Source organism: Oncorhynchus clarkii, chromosome 19 (assembly GCF_045791955.1).
Source record: "Oncorhynchus clarkii lewisi isolate Uvic-CL-2024 chromosome 19, UVic_Ocla_1.0, whole genome shotgun sequence".
Classification (NCBI taxonomy): Eukaryota; Metazoa; Chordata; class Actinopteri; order Salmoniformes; family Salmonidae; genus Oncorhynchus; species Oncorhynchus clarkii.
Window position 1 is genome coordinate 24144946 of NC_092165.1, and position 25607 is coordinate 24170552.

General features: G+C 45.5%; 1 protein-coding gene across 1 annotated transcript; it reads left to right on the plus strand.

Annotated features, from left to right (window-relative positions):
• The first annotated feature begins 22986 nt into the window (after nt 1-22986).
• Nucleotides 22987-25238, plus strand: LOC139374441 (SRA stem-loop interacting RNA binding protein). The gene is made up of 3 exons (XM_071115481.1): nt 22987-23053; nt 24813-24925; nt 25161-25238. Exons 1-3 carry the CDS (start codon nt 22987-22989, stop codon nt 25236-25238), a joined length of 258 nt encoding a protein of 85 aa, XP_070971582.1.
• Nucleotides 25239-25607: the final 369 nt, after the last annotated feature.

Sequence of the window (25607 nt, forward strand, 5' to 3'; positions counted from 1 at the left end):
TAAACATCAACTATCTGAGCAGCTAACCGGTTGCTGCAGCTGTACATAGTCCATCTGTAAATAGCCCACCCAATCTATCTCCCTCATCCCCATACTGTTTTTATTTTATCTACTTTTATGCTCTTTTGCACACCAGTATCTCTATTTGCACATCATCATCTGCTCATTTATCACTCCAGTGTTAATCTGCTAAATTGTAACTATTCACTCCTATGGCCTATTATTGCCTACCTTCTCATGCATTTTGCACACACTGTATATATACTTTCTTTTTTCTACTGTGTCATTGATTTGTTTGTGTTATTGGCTTGTTTATTGTTTACTCCATGTGTAACTCTGTGTGGTTGTCTGTGTCACACTGCTTTGCTTTATCTTGGCCAGGTCACAGTTGCAAATGAGCACTTGTTCTCAAATAGCCTACCTGGTTAAATAAAGGTGAAATAAAATAAAAATAATAGCCATGACACTCCGTAACTGAAAGTTAGGAAGGAGTGACAGTTTAAATTTGAAGTAACTGTGTAAAATTGATACACAATCAAAAGTGTTATTAATAACTTCACCATACTCAAAGGGATAGTCAGTGTCTGCTTTTTTTATTTTGACCTATCTACCAATATGTTCCCTTCTTTGCGAGATATTGGAAAGCTTTGTAAACAAAAGCAAAGCCCTGACATCTATCCTATCTATAGAAAATTTGTGGGCAGAACTGAAAAAAGTGTGTGCGAGCAAGGAGGCCTACAAACCTGACTCAGTTACACCAGCTCTGTCAGGAGGAATGGGCCAAAATTCACCCAACTTATTGTGGGAAGCTTGTGGAAGGCTAACTGAAACATTTGACCCAGGTTAAGGCTTCAATTGCATTAAGAAGTTCCTCCTCTGTAATTAGTTCACATGAGTCTTTCTGTCTTTCTGTATTTTACATTATTAATTGTAAAATTGTAAAACGGCACATTTAATTTGACTGTCTAAAGCATTGACAAGATCATTAACTAGTGTTTGCTGTGATAGTGCTATGCCCAGGCCTAAACCCTGATTGGTTGCATTCAAAATTCTCAGATAAAGAAGAGCAAAGTAGTACATTTACCAAGGATTCAGAATCTTAGCTAGACAAGGAAGCCTTGAAATGGGGTGATAATTATTAAGATCACTACTATCCCCCTTATGGAGGGGCAGCACAAGAGTTGATTTCCATGCTTTTGGAATATTTCCTGATAACAATGTTGAATGACTTCCGGCGCCGCCTCACTTCGCATTCCTAGGAAACTGTGCAGTATTTTGTTTTCTTTTACGTGTTATTTCTTACATTGCAACCCCAGGTAATCTTAGGTTTTATTCCATACAGTTACCATCATTACGACCAGGAATACTACTTTCCAGAAGCGGATCCTGTGTTTTGCCCACCACCCAGGACAATGGATCGGATCCCGGGCCAGTAAACCAAAACAACGTCGCCGTAAAGTGGCAGACGAAGCGGTCTTCTGGTCAGCCTCGGGAGACGGGCATATCGCGCACCGCTCCCGACCATACTACTCGCCAAAGTCCAGTCTCTTGACAACAAGGTTGATGAAATCCGAGCAAGGGTAGCATTCCAGAGAGACATAAGAGACTGTAACATTTTTTGCTTCACGGAAACATGGCTCACTCGAGACACGCTATCGGAGTCGATACAGCCAGCTGGTTTCTTCACACATTTCGCCAACAGAAACAAGCATCTTTCTGGTAAGAAGAGTGTCGGGGGGGATATGCCTTATGGTTAACGAGACCTGGTGTGATCATAACAACATACAGGAACTCAAGTCCTTTTGTTCACCTGACTTAGAATTCCACACAATCAAATGTCGACCGCATTATCTACCAAGAGAATTCTCTTCGATTATAATCACAGCCGCATATATTCCCACCCAAGCAGACACATCGACGGCCCTGAACAAACTTTATTTGACTCTATGTAAACTGGAAACCACATATCCTGAGGCTGCATTCATTGTAGCTGGGGATTTTAACAAGGCTAATCTGAAAACAAGACTCCCTAAATTCTATCAGCATATCGATTGTGCTACCAGGGCTGGTAAAACCCTGGATCATTGTTATTCTAACTTCCGCGACGCATATAAGGCCCTCCCCCGCCCTCCTTTTGGAAAAGCTGACCACGACTCCATTTTGTTGCTCCCAGCCTATAGACAGAAAATTAAACAGGAAGGTATCGCGCTCAGGTCTGTTCAACGCTGGTTCGACAAATCTGATTCCACGCTTCAAGATTGCTTTGATCACGTGGATTTGGGATATGTTCCGCATTGCGTCAAACAACAACATTGACGAATACGCTGATTCGGTGAGCGAGTTTATTAGCAAGTGTGTCGGCGATGTCGTACCCACAGTGACTATTAAAACATTCCCAAGCCAGAAACCAAGGATTGATGGCAGCATTCGCGCGACACTGAAAGCGTGAACCACTGCTTTTAACCAGGGCAAGGTGACCGGAAACATAACCGAATACAAACAGTGTAGCTATTCCCTCCGCAAGGCAATCAAACAAGCTAAGCGTCAGTATAGAGACAAAGTAGAGTCACAATTCAACGGCTCAGACACAAGAGGTATGTGGCAGGGTCTACAGTCAATCACGGATTACAAAAAGAAAACCAGCCCCGTCGCGGACCACGATGCCTTGCTCCCAGACAGACTAAACAACTGCTTTGCTCGCTTTGAGAACAATACAGTGCCACTGACACGGCCCGCTACCAAAACCTGTGGACTCTCCTTCACTGCAGCCGACATAAGTAAAACATTTAAACGTGTTAACCCTCGCAAGGCTGCAGGCCCAGACGGCATGTCCAGCCGTGTCCTCAGAGCATGCGCAGACCAGCTGGCTGGTGTGTTTACGGACATATTCAATCAATCCTTATCCCAGTCTGCTGTTCCCACATGCTTCAAGAGGGCCAACCTTTGTTCCTGTTCCCAAGACAGCTAAGGTAACTGAGCTAAACAACTACCGCCCCGTAGCACTCACTTTCGTCATCATGAAGTGCGTTGAGAGACTAGTTAAGGACCATATCACCTCCACCCTACCTGACACACTAGACCCACTCCAATTTGCTTACCGCCCCAATAGGTCCACAGAAGACGCAATCGCAACCACACTGCACACTGCCCTAACCCATCTGAACAAGAGGAATACCTATTTGAGAATGCTGTTCATCGACTACAGCTCAGCATTTAACACCACAGTGCCCTCCAAACTCGTCATCAAGGTCTCGACCCCACCCTGTGCAACTGGGTACTGGACTTCCTGACGGGCAGCCCCCAGGTGGTGAGGGTAGGTAACAACATCTCCACCCCGCTGATCTTCAACACTGGGGCCCCACATGTGTGCGTTTTCAGCACTCTCCTGTACTCCCTGTTCACCCACGACTGCGTGGCCATGCACGCCTCCAACTCAATCATCAAGTTTGCAGACAACACTACAGTGGTAGGCTTGATTACCAACAACGACAAGACGGCCTACAGGGAGGAGGTGAGGGCCCTCGGAGTGCGGTGTCAGGAAAATAACCTCACACTCAACGTCAACAAAACAAAGGAGATAATCGGGGACTTCAGGAAACAGCAGTGTGAGCACCCCCCCTATCCACATCGACAGGACAGAAGTGGAGAGGGTAGTAAGTTTTAAGTTCCTTGGCGTACACATCACGGACAAACTGAATTGGTCCACCCACACAGACAGCGCGGTGAAGAAGATACAGCAGCGCCTCTTCAACCTCAGGAGGCTGAAGAAATTTGGCTTGTCACCAAAAGCACTCACAAGCTTTTACAGATGCACAATCGAGAGCATCCTGTCGGGCTGTATCACCGCCTGGTATGGCAACTGCTCCACCCACAACCGTAAGGCTCTCCAGAGGGTAGTGAGGTCTGCACAACGCATCACCGGGGGCAAACTACCTGCCCTCCAGGACACCTACACCACCCGATGTCACAGGAAGGCCATAAAGATGATCAAGGACAACAACCACCCGAGCCACTGCCTGTTCACCCAACTATCATCCAGAAGACGAGGTCAGTACAGGTGCATCAAAGCAGGGACCGAGATACTGAAAAACAGCTTCTATCTCAATGCCAATCAGACTGTTAAACAGCCACCACTGGCATTGAGTGGCTGCTGCCAACATACTGACTCAACTCCAGCCACTTTAATAATGGGAAAATTGATGTAAAAATGGATTGCTTCAACAAAGTACTGAGTAAAGGGTCTGCATACTTACGGAAATGTGATATCATTTATTTATTTTTTATTTTAATTTGCAAAAATAAATTAATTTTAGAATAAGGCTGTAACATAACAAAATGTGGAAAAAGGTCAAGGGGTCTGAATACTTTCCGAATGCATTGTATGTACGTATGTATGTACTATGTATGTATGTAAACTCAGCAAAAAAAGAAACGTCCCCTTATCATTTCAAATATAATTCATAAAAATCCAAATAACTTCACAGATCTTCATTGTAAAGGGTTTTAACACTGTTTCCCATGTTTGTTCAATGAACCATAAACAATTAATGAACATGCACCAGTGGAAGGGTCGTTAAGACACTAACAGCTTACAGACGGTAGGCAATTAAGGTTACAGTTATGAAAACTTAGGACACTAAAGAGGCCTTTCTACTGACTCTGAAAAACACCAAAAGAAAGATGCCCAGTGTCCCTGCTCATCTGCGTGAACATGCCTTAGGCATAATGCAAGGAGGCATGAGGACTGCAGATGTGGTCAGGGGAATAAATTGCAATGTCCATACTGTGAAACGGATAAGACAGCGCTACAGGGAGACAGGATGGACAGCTGATCGTCATCGCAGTGGCAGACCATGTGTAACAACACCTGCACAGGATCGGTACATCCGAACATCACACCTGTTCAGGTACAGGATGGCAACAACAACTGCCCGAGTTACGCTAGGAATGCACAATCCCTCCATCAGTGCTCAGACTATCCGCAATAGGCTGAGAGAGGCTGGCTTGTAGGCCTGTTGTTAGGCAGGTCCTCACCAGACATCACCGGCAACAACGTCGCCTATGGGCACAAACCCACCGTCGCTGGACCAGACAGGACTGGCAAACAGTTCTAAGGGGTGATGGTCGGATTAGCATTTATTGTCGAGGGACTGAGCGTTACACCGAGGCATGTACTCTGGAGCGGGATCGACTTGGAGGTGGAGGGTCCGTCATGGTCTGGGGCGGTGTGTCACAGCATCATCGGACTGAGCCTGTTGTCATTGCAGGCAATCTCAACGCTGTGTGTGTAACGGTTCTCTTCTTGGGAAGTAGAGGCGGACCAAAGCGCAGCGTGGTGGTTGTTCATAGTATTTTATTACGACACTATACATGAACAAACTAACGAAAAAACAAGAAACGTGAGAACTCAAAACCTAATACAGCCTATCTGGTGAACACTACACAAAGACAGGAACAATCACCCACAAACAAACAGTGAAACCCAGGCTACCTAAGTATGATTCTCAATCAGAGACAACTAATGACACCTGCCTCTGATTGAGAACCATACTAGGCCGAAAACATAGAACTGACCCAAAACATAGAAAAACAAACATAGACTGCCCACCCAACTCACGCCCTGACCATACTAAATAAATGCAAAACAAAGGAAATAGAGGTCAGAACGTGACAGTACCCCCCCCCAAAGGTGCGGACTCCGGCCGCAAAACCTTGACCTATAGGGGAGGGTCTGGGTGGGCGTCTGTTCGCGGTGGTTGGCTCTGGCGCGGGACGCGGACCCCACTTCGCCATTGTCTTAGTCCGCCGTATTGTCCGCCTCCGTGGCTTACTCCCCATGCCCACCCCTCTCAATGACCCCACTGGACAGAGGGGCTGCTTGGGACAGAGGGGCAGCTCGGGACAGAGGTGAAGCAGCTGCTCGGGACAGAGGGGCGGCAGCTGCTCGGGACAGAGGGGCGGCAGCAGCTCGGGACAGAGGGGCGGCAGCTGCTCGGGACCGAGGGGCGGCAGCAGCTCGGGACAGAGGGGCGGCAGCAGCTCGGGACAGAGGGGCGGCAGCAGTTCGGGACAGAGGGGCAGCTGCTCGGGACGGAGGGGCAGCTGCTCCGGGCGGAGGGGCTCTAGCGGCCCCTGGCTGACTGGCGGCACCTGGCTGACTGGCGGCACTGGCGGCCCCTGGTTGACTGGCGGCACTGGCGGCCCCTGGCTGACTGGCGGCACTGGCGGCCCCTGGCTGACGGGCGGCACTGGCGGCCCCTGGCTGACGGGCGGCACTGGCGGCCCCTGGTTGACTGGCGGCACTGGCGGCCCCTGACTGACTGGCGGCACTGGCGGCCCCTGACTGACGGGCGGCACTGGCGGCCCCTGGCTGACGGGCGGCACTGGCGGCCCCTGGCTGACGGGCGGCACTGGCGGCTCCTGGCAGACGGGCGGCATTGGCGGCTCCTGGCAGACGGGCGGCATTGGCGGCTCCTGGCAGACGGGCGGCACTGGCGGCGCTGGGCAGACGGGCGGCACTGGCGGCGCTGGGCAGACGGGCGGCACTGGCGGCGCTGGGCAGACGGGCGGCACTGGCGGCGCTGGGCAGACGGGCGGCGCTGGCGGCGCTGGGCAGACGGGCGGCGCTGGCGGCGTTGGGCAGACGGGCGGCACTGGCGGCGCTGGGCAGACGGGCGGCGCTGGCGGCGTTGGGCAGACGGGCGGCGCTGGCGCTGAGCAGACGGGAGGCTCCGGCAGCGGCGCCGGACAGGCGGGCGGCTCCGGCAGCGGCGCCGGACAGGCGGGCGGCTCCGGCAGAGGCGCCGGACAGACGGGAGACTCCGGCAGCGCTGGAGAGGAGGAAGGCTCTGGTAGCGCCGGAGAGGCGGGAGACTCCGGCAGCGCTGGAGAGGAAGAAGGCTCTGGTAGTGCTGGACAGGCGAGGCGCACTGTAGGCCTGATGCGTGGTGCTGGCACTGGTGGTACTGGGCCGAGGACACGCACAGGAAGCCTTGTGCGGGGAGCTGCTACCGGAGGGCTGGGGTGTGGAGGTGGTACTGGAAAGACCGGACCGTGCAGGCGCACTGGAGCTCTTGAGCACCGAGCCTGCCCAACCTTACCTGGTTGAATGCTCACGGTCGCCCTGCCAGTGCGGCGTGGTGGAATAGCCCGCACTGGGCTATGCAGGCGAACCGGAGAAACCGAGCGCAAGGCTGGTGCCATGTAAGCCGGCCCAAGGAGACGCACTGGGGACCAGCTGCGTAGAGCCGGCTTCATGGCATTAGGCTCGACGCTCAATCTAGCCCGGCCGACACGCGGAGCTGGAATATACCGCACCGGGCTATGCACCCGCACTGGAGACACCGTGCGCACCACTGCATAACACGGTGCCTGTCCGGTCTCTCTAGCCCCCCGGTAAGCACAGGGAGTCTGCCCAGGTCTCCTACCTGGCGTAGCCATACTCCCTGTTAGCCCCCCCCCAAGAAATTTTTGGGGCTGCCTCTCGGGCTTCCTTCCGCGCCGCCGTGCCTGCTTCGCCAACTCCATTCTCTGATAGCCTTCCGCGCACTGCTCCATCGAATCCCAGGCGGGCTCCGGCACTCTCCCTGGGTCGGCCGCCCACCTGTCGATCTCCTCCCAAGTAGTATAACCCATGCCATTGCTGTCCATAACGTCCTCCCATGTCCATACCTCCTCGCGCTGCTCCTGCTGCTGCTTTCTCCGTTGCCCATTACCACACCGCTTGGTCCTGTTGTGGTGGGTGATTCTGTAACGGTTCTCTTCTTGGGAAGTAGAGGCGGACCAAAGCGCAGCGTGGTGGTTGTTCATAGTATTTTATTACGACACTATACATGAACAAACTAACGAAAAAACAAGAAACGTGAGAACTCAAAACCTAATACAGCCTATCTGGTGAACACTACACAAAGACAGGAACAATCACCCACAAACAAACAGTGAAACCCAGGCTACCTAAGTATGATTCTCAATCAGAGACAACTAATGACACCTGCCTCTGATTGAGAACCATACTAGGCCGAAAACATAGAACTGACCCAAAACATAGAAAAACAAACATAGACTGCCCACCCAACTCACGCCCTGACCATACTAAATAAATGCAAAACAAAGGAAATAGAGGTCAGAACGTGACAGTGTGTTACAGGGAATACATCCTCCTCCCTCATCTGGTACCCTTCCTGCAGGCTCATCCTGACATGACCCTCCAGCATGACAATGCCACCAGCCATACTGCTCGTTCTGTGAGTGATTTCCTGCAAGACAGGAATGCCAGTGTTCTGCCATGGCCAGCGAAGAACCCAGATCTCAATTCCATTGAGCACGTCTGGGACCTGTTGGATCAGGGTGAGGACTAGGGGCATTCCCTCCAGAAATATCTGGGAACTTGGTGGAAGAGTGGGGTAACATCTCACAGCAAGAACAGCAAATCTGGTGCAGTCCACGAGGAGGAGATGCCCTGCAGTACTGACTGTTACTTTTGACACCCCCTTTGTTCATGGACACATTATTCAATTTCTGTTAGTCACATGTCTGTGGAACTTGTTCAGTTTATGTCTCAGTTGTTGAATCTTGTTATGTTCATACAAATATTTACACGTTAGGTTTGCTGAAAATAATCCAGTTGACAGTGAGCTGTAGCTCAGAGCTCACAGCATAGGAATGAAACCCTTTAGATACCACGATTCGATGGGAGATGGAGGCCAGGTGGTTTGACTTGAATTCACACGCTTAGACACAGCTACTCATCCGTAGCATGGGAAGAAAAGGATTTCTTTGTCCTCAAACTTGCGTTGCGTTCTGGGTTCGTTAACTTTGTTAGACCTTTCTGCAGCTGGGGTCACGTAGTCCTCCTGTAAATTCTATACTCACAGGTTTTATACCCTTGGGTCAGAAGTGGGCGTAGCCACCTTTAGGGCAATTCTCTGGGCGTACCAAGTTAATGAGGCAAGGTCCAGATTTTACTCAAATCTAATTTTAGACAACTAACTTAACATTTCGTCTTCCCCAAAACATTCTCCTTGATTTGGATATTTTCCACACAACGTACAATGTATAAACATAAAACATTTACTAGGAAAACCCTTGACATTACAATGTTTTCGTAATAACGTCATCTATTAACCTTTATTAACAAAAAAAAAAAAATACATTTTCATATTCCATCTATCGTCATGACCACCATTGTGGCTGACGGAAACCATTGTTCCAAAGTCCCTTTATTTCATGTTTAATGTTCTGAGGCTGGTTCTCCATAGTAACAGGACAAAGGAATTTGTCTGTGGCCTGAGATTTACCAGGGGCGTGAGGAGCCATAAAACCACCCACACCTCCCTTTTCTCACCTCATTTGCTCACATCGTATATAGACTTGTTTATACTGTATTATTGACTGTATGTTTGTTTTACTCCATGTGTAACTCTGTGTCGTTGTATGTGTCGAACTGCTTTGCTTTATCTTGGCCAGGTCGCAATTGTAAATGAGAACTTGTTCTCAACTTGCCTACCTGGTTAAATAAAGGTGAATTTTTTATTTATTTTTTTAAACCTAGATCTCTCCTCCTCTATTGGGGTTGAGAGATAATCTGTAGGGTTGTGGTCTCCTGTAACCTGACCTGATCAGGACAGTCATGACAGTATGTATGTATGTATGCACGCACACACACACACACACACACACACACACACACACACACACACACACACACACACACACACACACAGTTAAATTAGATCTTTAGAAAGAGACGCAGTGATACAAGATGTATATCTGGGTTTTTTTTAAGCTAAACTTTATTTTTGCCTGAGTAACCCCTGGTGGCAGAGCATTCCGAGATGACATGGCTCTATACATAACTGATCGCCGCATTAATTCTGTTTTGGGTACCGTGAAGAAACACATAGTGCCATGTCTGGTGGGGTATGTCTGAAGTGTATGCAAATGGGTTATACAAGTGATTAGGCATTTAACACACAAATATGTTTCTTAAAAAGACTAGAAGAGTGGTACTCAATTCCTCCTCAACCTTCAACCATGAGACTATCAAGCATGTTGTTGTTAGTTCTGTGTGTGCAGTTAAGGGCAAGATGTGATGCTTTGTTTTGAGCCAGCTGCAGCTTTGCTAGGTCTTCCTTTGTTGCACCTGACGATTTTACCGGACAGTAATCAAGATGGGGCAAGATCAAAGCCTGAACAACTAGTACAGCTTCGTACTACACCTGATGACACACTCTTCTATGCTTTGGTTGAAGACATGACAAATAGGGGTGGCAATACAGTCTGCTACGATTCTTAATAGTTTCTCCATCTAGGTTGTCTATACCTGGTGGCTTATCATTATTGATGGATAACAACAGTGATTCCACCTCTTCCACACAAACTTGACCAAATTCAAAAACAGCAATTCTTCTCTTTCCATTATTAGATCTTGAATACACAAATATGATGTGTCACTGTTCAATATTGTCATTTCACTTCTCAGTTTGTCCACTTTATGTCACGACTCCTACCGAAGGTGGCTCCCCTTCCTGTTCGGGTGGCGCTCGGCGGTCGTCGTCACCGGCCTAATAGCTGCCACTGATCCTTTTTCCCCTTTCCCTTTATTTACCAGTAGGCCCGCCTGCTCTTTGTGCGGGATTGTTTTGTGTAACTTGTGTGCACGTCTGTGGGTTACGTGTTTCCCATTTCATGGGTTTTGCTGGACAGTTTAAGACTTCTCACCCACTACACCCATTACGTTACACTTTACCGGTGAAATAGTCATTGAAATGATTGGCTCTATCAAAAGGTTTTGTTATAAATTACTGATCAACTGCAATGAACAATTAATTGTGTTCTCTGCCCATAATATAATTAAAGGTGCTCTTAAAGTATTTTTTTATCGTTTTTAAAATGTAATTTATCTTGTTTTGGTAATAAAACGTTTTATTTTGTTGTTAAGTGTAGTCACACTTTCTTTATTGACAGTATGTCAACCAATCAGCTGAGAAGCCTGACTTGTTTTACACATTTTGCATAATTTTGTTGAATACAATTTTTCAATTTATCATCTTACTGTTAGTTTCTTAACAGGTGCTTGTTTGTCATCAATTGGCAAGAATAATTGTACAAATACTCTAAGTGCTGCTTTTGGATTCTCCTCCTTATACACAGACCAACATAAATGGTTTTACATAATTAACAAGAGTCCTGAGAAAACATTTTGCTCTTAAAAATAACTTTAGGCCCTGCCTTTGGTACTTTGGCTTTGCTTGTTATTGCCACAGTGTTATGGTCACTAATGTAAAGGAGTGTGTAACTGTCTGCAGGGAAGTCAGGTGCAGGAGAGCAGAAATGGGTAGCAAACAGAGCCCTTTATTGAGGCGAACAAAACACGGTTGTAACGATCATTGTAGGTGGAAGAAGAGGAGGACCAATGCGTGGCGTGGTAAGTGTCCATGTTTTTAATAAAATAACTGAACACTGAACAAAGTAACAATAAAACGACAAACGAACAGTCCTGTACGGTGAATGGAAAAACACTGAACAGAAAATAATCACCCACAAAACACAGGTGGGAAAAGGCTACCTAAGTATGATTCTCAATCAGAGACATCGAACGACACCTGCCTCTGATTGAGAACCTTACCAGGCCAAACACGTAAACGCAACATAGAAAAATGAACATAGACTGCCCACCCCAACTCACGCTCTGACCAAACTAAAACAAAGACATAACAAAGGAACTAAGGTCAGAACGTGACAATGGTACTCAAAAAACTAAACACACAGGGGTTACAATAACCCGGCGCAAACCAGCCTGGAGTACACATACATTTACATATAACAATTCCACACACAGACATGGGGGGAAACAGAGGGTTACAGTGCCTTGCGAAAGTATTCGGCCCCCTTGAACTTTGCGACCTTTTGCCACATTTCAGGCTTCAAACATAAAGATATAAAACTGTATTTTTTTGTGAAGAATCAACAACAAGTGGGACACAATCATGAAGTGGAACGACATTTATTGGATATTTCAAACTTTTTTAACAAATCAAAAACTGAAAAATTGGGCGTGCAAAATTATTCAGCCCCCTTAAGTTAATACTTTGTAGCGCCACCTTTTGCTGCGATTACAGCTGTAAGTCGCTTGGGGTATGTCTATCAGTTTTGCACATCGAGAGACTGAAATTTTTTCCCATTCCTCCTTGCAAAACAGCTCGAGCTCAGTGAGGTTGGATGGAGAGCATTTGTGAACAGCAGTTTTCAGTTCTTTCCACAGATTCTCGATTGGATTCAGGTCTGGACTTTGACTTGGCCATTCTAACACCTGGATATGTTTATTTTTGAACCATTCCATTGTAGATTTTGCTTTATGTTTTGGATCATTGTCTTGTTGGAAGACAAATCTCCGTCCCAGTCTCAGGTCTTTTGCAGACTCCATCAGGTTTTCTTCCAGAATGGTCCTGTATTTGGCTCCATCCATCTTCCCATCAATTTTAACCATCTTCCCTGTCCCTGCTGAAGAAAAGCAGGCCCAAACCATGATGCTGCCACCACCATGTTTGACAGTGGGGATGGTGTGTTCAGCTGTGTTGCTTTTACGCCAAACATAGCGTTTTGCATTGTTGCCAAAAATTCCAATTTTGGTTTCATCTGACCAGAGCACCTTCTTCCACATGTTTGGTGTGTCTCCCAGGTGGCTTGTGGCAAACTTTAAACAACACTTTTTGTGGATATCTTTAAGAAATGTCTTTCTTCTTGCCACTTCCATAAAGGCCAGATTTGTGCAATATATGACTGATTGTTGTCCTATGGACAGAGTCTCCCACCTCAGCTGTAGATCACTCCAGTTCATCCAGAGTGATCATGGGCCTCTTGGCTGCATCTCTGATCAGTCTTCTCCTTGTATGAGCTGAAAGTTTAGAGGGACGGCCAGGTCTTGGTAGATTTGCAGTGGTCTGATACTCCTTCCATTTCAATATTATCGCTTGCACAGTGCTCCTTGGGATGTTTAAAGCTTGGGAAATCTTTTTGTATCCAAATCCGGCTTTAAACTTCTTCACAACAGTATCTCGGACCTGCCTGGTGTGTTCCTTGTTCTTCATGATGCTCTCTGCGCTTTTAACGGACCTCTGAGACTATCACAGTGCAGGTGCATTTATACGGAGACTTGATTACACACAGGTGGATTGTATTTATCATCATTAGTCATTTAGGTCAACATTGGATCATTCAGAGATCCTCACTGAACTTCTGGAGAGAGTTTGCTGCACTGAAAGTAAAGGGGCTGAATAATTTTGCACGCCCAATTTTTCAGTTTTTGATTTGTTTAAAAAGTTTGAAATATCCAATAAATGTTGTTCCACTTCATGATTGTGTCCCACTTGTTGTTAAATCTTTTAAAAAAAATACAGTTTTATATCTTTATGTTTGAAGCCTGAAATGTGGCAAAAGGTCGCAAAGTTCAAGGGGGCCGAATACTTTTGCAAGGCACTGTAGTTTTAGAGAATTTGACAGAATGTCCAACCGGCCTCACAACAGTAGTGTAACCACGCTAGTACATGACCTCCACATCCGACTTCTTCACTTGCAGCATCATCTGAGACCAGCCACTAAAGACAGCTAACGAAACTGTAGGTTTGCACAACTGAAGAATTTCTGCACAAACTTTCAGAAACCGTCTCAGGAAAGCTCATCTGAGTGCTCGTCGTCCTCACCAGGGTCTTAACCGACTTTTGTGGGCAAATGCTCAACGTCGATGACCACTGGTTCGCTGGAGATGTGTGTTCTTCAAGGATGCATGTATGACGTGTAGGCGAACGGTTTGCTGATGTCAATGTTGAGATCAGAGTGCCCCATGGTGGCGGTGGGTTATTGGTTAGGGCAGGCATAATCTACAGACAACGCACACAATTGCATTTTATCTACGGTAACTTGATTGCACAGAGATGCAGTGATGAGATCAAGGCCCATTGTTGTGCCATTGGTCACAGTAGGGCGTGGATCAGAAAACCAGTCAGAATCTGGTGTGACCAACATTTGCATCATACAGCGTGACATCTCCTTCACATAGAGTTGATCAGGCTGTTGATTCTGGCCTGTGGACTGTTGTCCCACTCCTCTTCAATGGCTGTGCAAAGTAGTTGGATATTGACGCAAACTGGAACACGCTGTCGTACATGTAGATCCAGAGCATCCCAAATATGCTCAATGGGTGACATGCCTGGTGAGTATGCAGGTCATGGAAGAATTGGGACATTTTCAGCTTCCAGGAATTGTGTACAGATTCTTGCGACATGGGGCCATGCATTATCATGCTGAAACATGAGGTGATGGCGGCAGATGAATGGCACAACAATGGGCCTCAGGATTTTGTCACAGTATCTCTGTTCATTCAAATTACCATTGATAGAATGCAATTGTGTTCACAATGTTGACATCAGCAATCCGCTCGCCCACACAACACCATACATGTGGTCTGCGGTTGTGAGGCCGGTTGGATGAACAAATTCTATAAAATGACATTGGCTTATGGTAGAGGAATTAACATTACATTATCTGGCAACAGCTCTGGTGGACATTCCTGTAGTTAGCATGCTAATTGCATGCTCCCTCAAAACTTGAAACATCTGTGGAATTGTGTTTTATGACCAAACTACACATTTTAGAGTGGCCTTTTATTATCCCCAGCACAAGGTGCACCTGCATAATGATCATGCTGTTTAATCAGCTTCTTGATATGCCACACCTATTAGATGTATGGGTTATCTTGGCAAAGGAGAAATGCTCACTACCAGGGATGTAAACAATTGTGCACAAAATTTGAGAGAAATAAGCTTTTTGTGCATATGGCTCATGAAACATGGGACCAACACTTTATACATGTTGCGTTTATATTTTTGTTCAGTGTATTTTTACATGACACTGACTGACGCAGATCGCAAAGTAAACTGTGTGTGTGTGTGTCTTAGAAATTCACAATTATCTAGTCAAACTTAGATACTATATTAGAGTGAAATTCAGAGAACTTTTAAACAAACAGCAAAATAACAATCAATCAATGGAGGAAGGGCAAGAGCCTCCCTTGCAGAAGGAAGATGGTGTAGAGGTGGTCGGGGGCGTTGGACGAAAGCCACGGTGGGGAAGATGGCGGAAAAGGAAATAAGGCAGAAAGTGGAGTATATTATGAATAAACATGGAGTGGGGGACTACACAGGCCTTCTGAAAGATCTGGTGAAGGACAACATGATGGGCAAGAAAAAAAAGAGACATGGAATATTTTTTGAGTGAATATGGAATGGAGGATTGTACCGAACTTTTGGAAGAGCTTGAGGAGGAAATGGGACAGGAGTGAAGATCAAATACATGTGGTGGGAGGTGCAGTGATGACTGCTGAGAAGAAGTTGAGTGTAGAGGGAGGTTTTGAGGTGAGGAAGGTAGGCGTCAAGTGGAAAAACAGGGATACATGCTCCAGTAGTTCAGAGATGGAACTTGTTAAGAGTGAGGGTGAAGTACCTGCGGCGAGTTCGGGCCTCGTTCCAAGGATGATAAGGATGACTTTGGCCCAGTGGGAGTGAGATTTGTCCAGAGAATGGATCCTTGCTGTTTGGTTGATCCATATGTGGCGTCAGGAGGAGAGGTTGGGGACTGTTGAGTTGGTGAAGGTCACTCAGAATGGACTCCTGATGATTTATTGTGTTTCCTCAACCCAGAGTGAGAGGGCGCTCCGGATAACGAGATTAGGGACAAGAATTGGGAGCCGTTGAAAGGAGTGATAATGAAGATTCCCGGTATCTGTGACACCCACAGCTTGATGAGACATAGATCCAATGGGGAAACGGAGTAGACATTATCTGTCATGCTGAGTTTTGATGTAGAGTCGTTACCAGATAAGGTCAAGGTAGGAAGTGTCAGTTATCCTGTGAGAGTTTATGTTCTGAGAATATTACGGGGTTTTAGGTGTCAAGGTTATGGTCATATTGTAGCAGTGTGTAGGAGGGAGATGCCTAGATGTGCGAAGTGTGCAGGAGGGAATGTGTGGTATCGGGGGAGAAAGTTATGTGTGTTAGTTGTGGGGGTGATCATGGGGCTGGAGATCGGAAGTGTCCCATCACGCCATAAAAGGTGCGGCCCTTGCAGAGGGGAACAACTACTTCAAGGTCTCAGAGCAAGTGATGTCATCGATTGAAACACTATTAGCACGCACCCCTCTAACTAATTAGCCATTTCACATCGGTTACATAGGCAGAGATCAAAAGAGAGTGATCATTAAGGTGGGTTTTTTAGCATTTAAAGATATGGTTGTTAATTGTACTGCAGAAATGAATCGAAAGTCAAAGAAAATACAGGTTGTAGTGGCAGAGAGGTATTTGGGATTGCAGCTGTAGGGTGTTGAGTGGTAGTGATATGTCTTTTCAGACCATTGGTCTGTAGGACTGGGTAGGGTTGAATAGTTGGTGGGGTTTTCAGAGGGCTAATAGGGGTAATTTTCCTTTTCCCAATGTTGTATTATTGTATCTAAGAATATAATGTAGGTAGGCCGTGAACTGCCTCACACACCAGTAGAGTAGGTGGCGGAGGAAACACTGTGCACCTGGCCACCTTGGTTAGCACACACTGCGCCCAGCCCGCCACAGGAGTCGCTGGTGCGCGATGAGACCGACCAAGCCCTCCCTAACCCGGGCGACGCCAGGCCAATTGTGCGTCGCCCCACAGACCTCCCGGTCGCGGCCGGTTACAACAGAGCCTGGGCGCGAACTCAGGAACTCTGATGGCACAGCTGGCGCTGCAGTACAGCGCCCTTAACCACTGCGCCACCCGGGAGGCCCATCTTGTTAGAATTCTGTGCAGCTTTTGACATTATCAATCATAGTCATGGACACACCTAGGCAAATGTGTGTAGCTGTGTAAACTTGTTCCATATGATATGCACTGCAATTTATCCAGAAGTTGGCTTGACTATGTTTTATAGCACATTCATTCACTTTTTCTATGTTCATTGTATATATGTAGGCAATCTCTGACAAATCAAATCAAATCAATTTATATAGCCCTTCGTACATCAGCTGATATCTCAAAGTGCTGTACAGAAACCCAGCCTATAACCCCAAACAGCAAGCAATGCAGGTGTAGAAGCACGGTGGCTAGGAAAAACTCCCTAGAAAGGCCAAAACCTAGGAAGAAACCTAGAGAGGAACCAGGCTATGTGGGGTGGCCAGTCCTCTTCTGGCTGTGCCGGGTGGAGATTATAACAGAACATGGCCAAGATGTTCAAATGTTCATAAATGACCAGCATGGTCGAATAATAATAAGGCAAAACAGTTGAAACTGGAGCAGCAGCACAGTCAGGTGGACTGGGGACAGCAAGGAGTCATCATGTCAGGTATTCCTGGGGCATGGTCCTAGGACTCAGGTCCTCCGAGAGAGAGAAAGAAAGAAAGAGAGAATTAGAGAGAGCATATGTGGGATGGCCAGTCCTCTTCTGGCTGTGCCTGGTGGAGATTATAACAGAACATGGCCAAGATGTTCAAATGTTCATAAATGACCAGCATGGTCAAATAATAATAAGGCAGAACAGTTGAAACTGGAGCAGCAGCACGGCCAGGTGGACTGGGGACAGCAAGGAGTCATCATGTCAGGTAGTCCTGGGGCATGGTCCTAGGGCTCAGGTCCTCCGAGAGAGAGAAAGAAAGAGAGAAGGAGAGAATTAGAGAACGCACACTTAGATTCACACAGGACACCGAATAGGACAGGAGAAGTACTCCAGATATAACAAACTGACCCTAGCCCCCCGACACATAAACTACTGCAGCATAAATACTGGAGGCTGAGACAGGATGGGTCAGGAGACACTGTGGCCCCATCCGAGGACACCCCCGGACAGGGCCAAACAGGAAGGATATAACCCCACCCACTTTGCCAAAGCACAGCCCCCACACCACTAGAGGGATATCTTCAACCACCAACTTACCATCCTGAGACAAGGCTGAGTATAGCCCACAAAGACCTCTGCCACGGCACAACCCAAGGGGGGGGGGGGGGGGGGGGGCGCCAACCCAGACAGGATGACCACATCAGTGAATCAACCACTCAGGTGACGCACCCCCTCCAGGGACGGCATGAGAGAGCCCCAGTAAGCCAGTGACTCAGCCCCTGTAATAGGGTTAGAGGCAGAGAATCCCAGTGGAAAGAGGGGAACCGGCCAGGCAGAGACAGCAAGGGCGGTTCGTTGCTCCAGAGCCTTTCCGTTCCCCTTCCCACTCCTGGGCCAGACTACACTCATTCATATGACCCACTGAAGAGATGAGTCTTCAGTAGAGACTTGAAGGTTGAGACCGAGTTTGCGTCTCTGACATGGGTAGGCAGACCGTTCCATAAAAATGGAGCTCTATAGGAGAAAGCCCTGCCTCCAGCTGTTTGCTTAGAAATTCTAGGGACAATTAGGAGGCCTGCGTCTTGTGACCGTAGCGTACGTGTAGGTATGTACGGCAGGACCAAATCAGAGAGATAGGTAGGAGCAAGCCCATGTAATGCTTTGTAGGTTAGCAGTAAAACCTTGAAATCAGCCCTTGCTTTGACAGGAAGCCAGTGTAGAGAGGCTAGCACTGGAGTAATATGATAAAAAATTTTGGTTCTAGTCAGGATTCTAGCAGCCGTATTTAGCACTAACTGAAGTTTATTTAGTGCTTTATCCGGGTAGCCGGAAAGTAGAGCATTGCAGTAGTCTAACCTAGAAGTGACAAAAGCATGGATTAATTTTTCTGCATAATTTTTGGACAGAAAGTTTCTGATTTTTGCAATGTTACGTAGATGGAAAAAAGCTGTCCTTGAAATGGTCTTGATATGTTCTTCAAAAGAGAGATCAGGGTCCAGAGTAACGCCGAGGTCCTTCACAGTTTTATTTGAGACGACTGTACAACCATTAAGATTAATTGTCAGATTCAACAGAAGATCTCTTTGTTTCTTGGGACCTAGAACAAGCATCTCTGTTTTGTCTGAGTTTAAAAGTAGAAAGTTTGCAGCCATCCACTTCCTTATGTCTGAAACACATGCTTCTAGCAAGGGCAATTTTGGGGCTTCACCATGTTTCATTGAAATGTACAGGTGTGTCATCCGCATAGCAGTGAAAGTTAACATTATGTTTTCGAATAACATCCCCAAGAGGTAAAATATATAGTGAAAACAATAGTGGTCCTAAAACGGAACATTGAGGAACACCGAAATTTACAGTTGATTTGTCAGAGGACAAACCATTCACAGAGACAAACTGATATCTTTCCGACAGATAAGATCTAAACCAGGCCAGAACTTGTCCGTGTAGACCAATTTGGGTTTCCAATCTCTCCAAAAGAATGTGGTGATCGATGGTATCAAAAGCAGCACTAAGGTCTAGGAGCACGAGGACAGATGCAGAGCCTCGGTCCGATGCCATTAAAATGTCATTTACCACCTTCACAAGTGCCGTCTCAGTGCTATGATGGGGTCTAAAACCAGACTGAAGCATTTCGTATACATTGTTTGTCTTCAGGAAGGCAGTGAGTTGTTGCGCAACAGCCTTTTCAAACATTTTTGAGAGGAATGGAAGATTCGATATAGGCCGATAGTTTTTTATATTTTCTGGGTCAAGGTTTGGCTTTTTCAAGAGAGGCTTTATTACTGCCACTTTTAGTGAGTTTGGTACACATCCGGTGGATAGAGAGCCGTTTATTATGTTCAACATAGGAGGGCCAAGCACAGGAAGCAGCTCTTTCAGTAGTTTAGTTGGAATAGGGTCCAGTATGCAGCTTGAAGGTTTAGAGGCCATGATTATTTTCATCATTGTGTCAAGAGATATAGTACTAAAACACTTGAGTGTCTCTCTTGATCCTAGGTCCTGGCAGAGTTGTGCAGACTCAGGACAACTGAGCTTTGAAGGAATACGTAGATTTAAGGAGGAGTCCGTTATTTGCTTTCTGATAATCATAATCTTTTCCTCAAAGAAGTTCATGAATTTATCACTGCTAAAGTGAAAGTCATCCTCTCTTGGGGAATGCTGCTTTTTAGTTAGCTTTGCGACAGTATCAAAAAGGAATTTCGGATTGTTCTTATTTTCCTCAATTAAGTTAGAAAAATAGGATGATAGAGCAGCAGTAAGGGCTCTTCGGTACTGCACAGTACTGTCTTTCCAAGCTAGTCGGAAGACTTCCAGTTTGGTGTGGCGCCATTTCCGTTCCAATTTTCTGGAAGCTTGCTTCAGAGCTCGGGTATTTTCTGTGTACCAGGGAGCTAGTTTCTTATGAGAAATGTTTTTAGTTTTTAGGGGTGCAACTGCATCTAGGGTATTGCGCAAGGTTAAAACGAGTTCCTCAGTTAGGTGGTTAACTGATTTTTGTCCTCTGGCGTCCTTGGGTAGACAGAGGGAATCTGGAAGGACATCAAGGAATCTTTGTGTTGTCTGTGAATTTATAGCACGACTTTTGATGATCCTTGGTTAGGATCTGAGCAGATTATTTGTTGCAATTGCAAATGTAATAAAATGGTGGTCCGATAGTCCAGGATTATGAGGAAAAACATTAAGATCCATAACATTTATTCCATGGGACAAAACTAGGTCCAGCGTATGACTGTGACAGTGAGTGGGTCCAGAGACATGTTGGACAAAACCCACTGAGTCGATGATGGCTCCGAAAGCCTTTTGGAGTGGGTCTGTGGACTTTTCCATGTGAATATTAAAGTCACCAAAGATTAGAATATTATCTGCTATGACTACAAGGTCCGATAGGAATTCAGGGAACTCAGTGAGGAACGCTGTATATGGCCCAGGAGGCCTGTAAACAGTAGCTATAAAAAGTGACTGAGTAGGCTGCATAGATTTCATGACTAGAAGCTCAAAAGACGAAAACGTCATCATTTTTTTTTTAAATTGAAATTTGCTATCGTAAATGTTAGCAACACCTCCGCCTTTGCGGGATGCACGGGGGATATGGTCACTAGTGTAGCCAGGAGGTGAGGCCTCATTTAACACAGTAAATTCATCAGGCTTAAGCCATGTTTCAGTCAGGCCAATCACATCAAGATTATGATCAGTGATTAGTTCATTGACTATAATTGCCTTTGAAGTAAGGGATCTAACATTAAGTAGCCCTATTTTGAGATGTGAGGTATCATGATCTCTTTCAATAATGACAGGAATGGAGGTGGTCTTTATCCTAGTGAGATTGCTAAGGCGAACACCGCCATGTTTAGTTTTGCCCAACCTAGGTCGAGGCACAGACACAGTCTCAATGGTGATAGCTGAGCTGACTACACTGACTGTGCTAGTGGCAGACTCCACTATGCTGGCAGGCTGGCTAACAGCCTGCTGCCTGGCCTGCACCCTATTTCATTGTGGAGCTAGAGGAGTTAGAGCCCTGTCTATGTTGGTAGATAAAATGAGAGCACCCCTCCAGCTAGGATGGAGTCCGTCACTCCTCAGCAGGTCAGGCTTGGTCCTGTTTGTGGGTGAGTCCCAGAAAAAGGGCCAATTATCTACAAATTCTATATTTTGGGAGGGGCAGAAAACAGTTTTCAACCAGCGATTGAGTTGTGAGACTCTGCTGTAGAGCTCATCACTCCCCCTAACTGGGAGGGGGCCAGAGACAATTACTCGATGCCGACACATCTTTCTAGCTGATTACACGCAGAAGCTATGTTGCGCTTGGTGATCTCTGACTGTTTCATCCTAACATCGTTGGTGCCGACTTGGATAACAATATCTCTATACTCTACACTCGCCAGTTTTAGCTTTAGCCAGCACCATCTTCAGATTAGCCTTAACGTCGGTAGCCCTGCCCCCCGGTAAACAGTGTATGATCGCTGGATGATTCGTTTTAAGTCTAATACTGCGGGTAATGGAGTCGCCAATGACTAGAGTTTTCAATTTGTCAGAGCTAATGGTGGGAAGCTTCGGCGTCTCAGACCCCGTAACGGGAGGAGTAGAGACCAGAGAAGACTCGGCCTCTGACTCCGACCCGCTGCTTAATGGGGAAAACCGGTTGAAAGTTTCTGTCGGTTGAATGAGCGACACCGGTTGAGCGTTCGTTCCCACAGCATTTCCTTCCAGAAACCGTGAGAAAGTTGTCCGGCTGCGGGGACTGTGCCAGGGGATTTATACTACTATCTGTACTTTCTGGTGGCACAGACGCGGTTTCATCCTTTCCTACACTGAAATTACCCTTGCCTAGCGATTGCGTCTGAAGCTGGGCTTGTAGCACAGCTATCCTCGCCGTAAGGCGAGTACAGCGACTGCAATTAGAAGGCATCATGTTAATGTTACTACTTAGCTTCGGCTGTTGGAGGTCCTGACGAATCGTGTCCAGATAAAGCGTCCGGAGTGAAAAAGTTGAGGAAAAAAAATATATATATATAAACGGTAATTAAAAAGTAAAAACCGTAAATTTGTCAGGTAGCAAAACAGGTTGGCAACAAAACGCACAGCAACTCGAAAACAAGTCTGCAAGTTGTGACCGGAAATGACGTCAAGCACATACACACACACACACACACACACACATTGACAGTGTCAATAGTTGGTAGTTATCGAAGACGGCAAAAGCTAGCTGGCCAATACGTTAGCATTTGGAGCGATAGGGTTCCGCTGTTTACATTACAAATATTCGTTGTAAGCTATATTGGAAACACTCATGTTTGGAAACACTCAAGACAATGACACCGCTAAAGTCAGGTGGAGGATTTCTTCGCTTGAAGAATTTGAAGTTCTAAAATTTGAAGTTCTAAATGCATCTGAAAAATAACCTTTCAACTATGTATTTATTTATTTATTTTTATTTTTACAAATAAGCAAAACATGACAAAACATAACATTTTGTTAAATATTTATAACGTTTTTTTATTTTATTATTTGTAAAATAGATCTGAACTTCAGGTGATTTTAAGTCCTTATCTGAAAATATATATATTTTTAAACGACACCGGCGCGTGTCACGTGACTCGGGTCAGAAGTAGCTCGAGTTCCAAGCACATAATATGGCAGGGTCGTCGAAGAAGGTATATGAGGTGTTTGTGTCTAAAATACCATGGACCCTTGCAAGCAGTAAGCATGTTTTTTTTAAAAATCGGAATTGGAGTTACTGTTGGCAGTGTTTTGTTAGGCAGGGAACTTTTGTGGGCGCTAGCCACGTGTGCTACTTTCACCTCAACCAGCTTTTCTCTGCCTCTATTTTTGCAACAGTGCTCATTTGGTATTGATTTTATTGATTGCTAAATTATCATGTATCCTAATGATATGGGTGTACAGTGTACAGTACCAGTCAAAAGTTTGGACACTTACTCATTCAAGGGTTTTTCTTTATTTGTACTATTTTCTACACCAATAATAGTGAAGACATCAAATCTATGAAATAACACACATGGAATCATGTAGTAACCAAAAATTGTTTAAAAAATTGAAATATATTTGAGATTCTTCGAAGTAGCCACCCTTTGCCTTGATGACAACTTTGCACATTCTTGGCATTCTCTCGGCATTCTCTCAACCAGCTTCACCTCGAATGCATTTCCAACAGTCTTGAAGGAGTTCCCACATATGCTGAGCCCTCGTTGGCTGCTTTTTCTTCCCTCTGCGGTCCAACTCATCTCAAACCATCTCAGTTGGGTTGAGGTCGGGGGATTGTGGAGGCCATGTCATCTGATGCAGCACTCCATCAATCTCCTTCTTGGTCAGATAGCCCTTTAACAGCCTGGAGGTGTGTTGGGACATTGTCCTGTTGAAAAACAAATGATAATCACACTAAGCTCAAACCAGATGGGATGGCATATCGCTACAGAATACTGTGGTAGCAATGCTGGTTAAGTGTGCCTTAAATTCTAAATAAATCACAGATAGTGTCACCAGCAAAGCACCATCACACCACCTCCATGCTTCACTGTGGGAGCCACACATGCGGATATCATCTGTTCACCTACTCTGCGTTTCACAAAGACACGGTGGTTGGAACCAAAAATCTTGCATTTGGACTCATCAGACCAAATAACAGATATACACAGGTCAAATGTCCATTACTCGTGTTTCTTTGCCCAAGAAAGGCTCTTCTTATTGGTGTCCTTTAGTAGTGGTTTCTTTGCAGCAGTTTGACCATGAAGGCCTGATTCACACAGTCTCCTCTGAACTGTTGATGTGTTTGTTACTTGAACTCTCTGAAGCATTTATTTGGGCTGCAATTTCTGAGTCTGGTAACTCTAATGAACGTATTCTCTGCAGCAGAAGTAACTCTAGACCTTCCTTTCCTGTGGCGGTCCTCATGAGAGCTAGTTTCATCGTAGTGCTTGATGGTTTTTGCAACTGCAAAAAGATTCAAAGTTCTTGAAATGTTCTGCATTGACTGACTTTCATGTCTTAAAGTAATGATGGACTGATGTTTCTCTTTGCTTATTTAAGTTGTTCTTGCCATAATATGGACTTGGTCTTTTACCAAATAGGGCTATCTTCTGTATACCAACCCTACCTTGTCACAACACAACTGATAGGCTCAAATGCATTAAGAATGAAAGAAATAACAAACTTTTAACAAGGCACAGCTGTTAATTGAAATGCATTCCAGGTGACTACCTCATGAAGCTGGTTGAGAGAATGCCAAGAGTTTGCAAAGTTGTCAAGGCAAAGGGTGGCTACTTTGAAGTGTCTAAAATCTCAAATATATTTGGATTTGTTTGTGGTTACATGATTCCATGTATTATTTCATAGTTTTGATGTCTTTGCTATTATTCTACAAGGTCGAATAGGTTGAAAATAGTAAAAATAAAGAAACAAATGAGTAGGTGTCCAAACTTTTGACTGGTACTGTATATCTTCTAACAGGACAAAGAGACAGGCTTCCACAGAGGCTTCTGCTGGATCGGCTACACGTCCGAGGAAGGCCTGAATAATGCTCTCCGGAAAGACCCACACGTACTGGAGGGATCCACGGTATAGTTCATCAGACTAGATCATGTCAACCCATTGCCCATCATTGGGTGCTATACCCTGAACTTGTGTTGTTGACTAAAATGTGTTTAGACTTTGTTGTAATCTTAGCATAGATTGGTTTTCAAACTAGAATGGAGAAATACAATGTGAGTGGTCTTAAATCAAATACACTTTACCATGTCATGTTCCGTTTGGTTAATGACATGTATTATTCTCTCCCATTGTGTCTTTTCAGCTTCAAGTTCAAAGAAACAGAAAACAAACAAAGAGGTGGTGGAGACAAGCTGAGGGTGTTTGTATATATGAGGGGTGAATTCAATACCTATGGAAACAGAACTAGGCCACCCAACAGTTTTCTTTTCCCCCCCCCTTCTTCATAGTAGTATGTCTTCATATATTTATTGTAATTTATCGAAATAAAGATACACAATGTTTGTTTTGCATGGATGAAGGAAGTGTTTATTTTTATATCCTGTTAGTAACTGCATATTAATCCTTACTAAGCTAACATATGGAATTGTTTCAATATGGTCATACCAAGGATCATTTAGCTATTTTATTTGGAATTTTAGGAGACCTTAGGGTATATCCCAAAATGATTTGGTAAAACTTTGAATTATAGATCAGCAAACTATACAAAACAAACATTGACCTCTTATTTTAGGCACTTTTTTCCCCCATA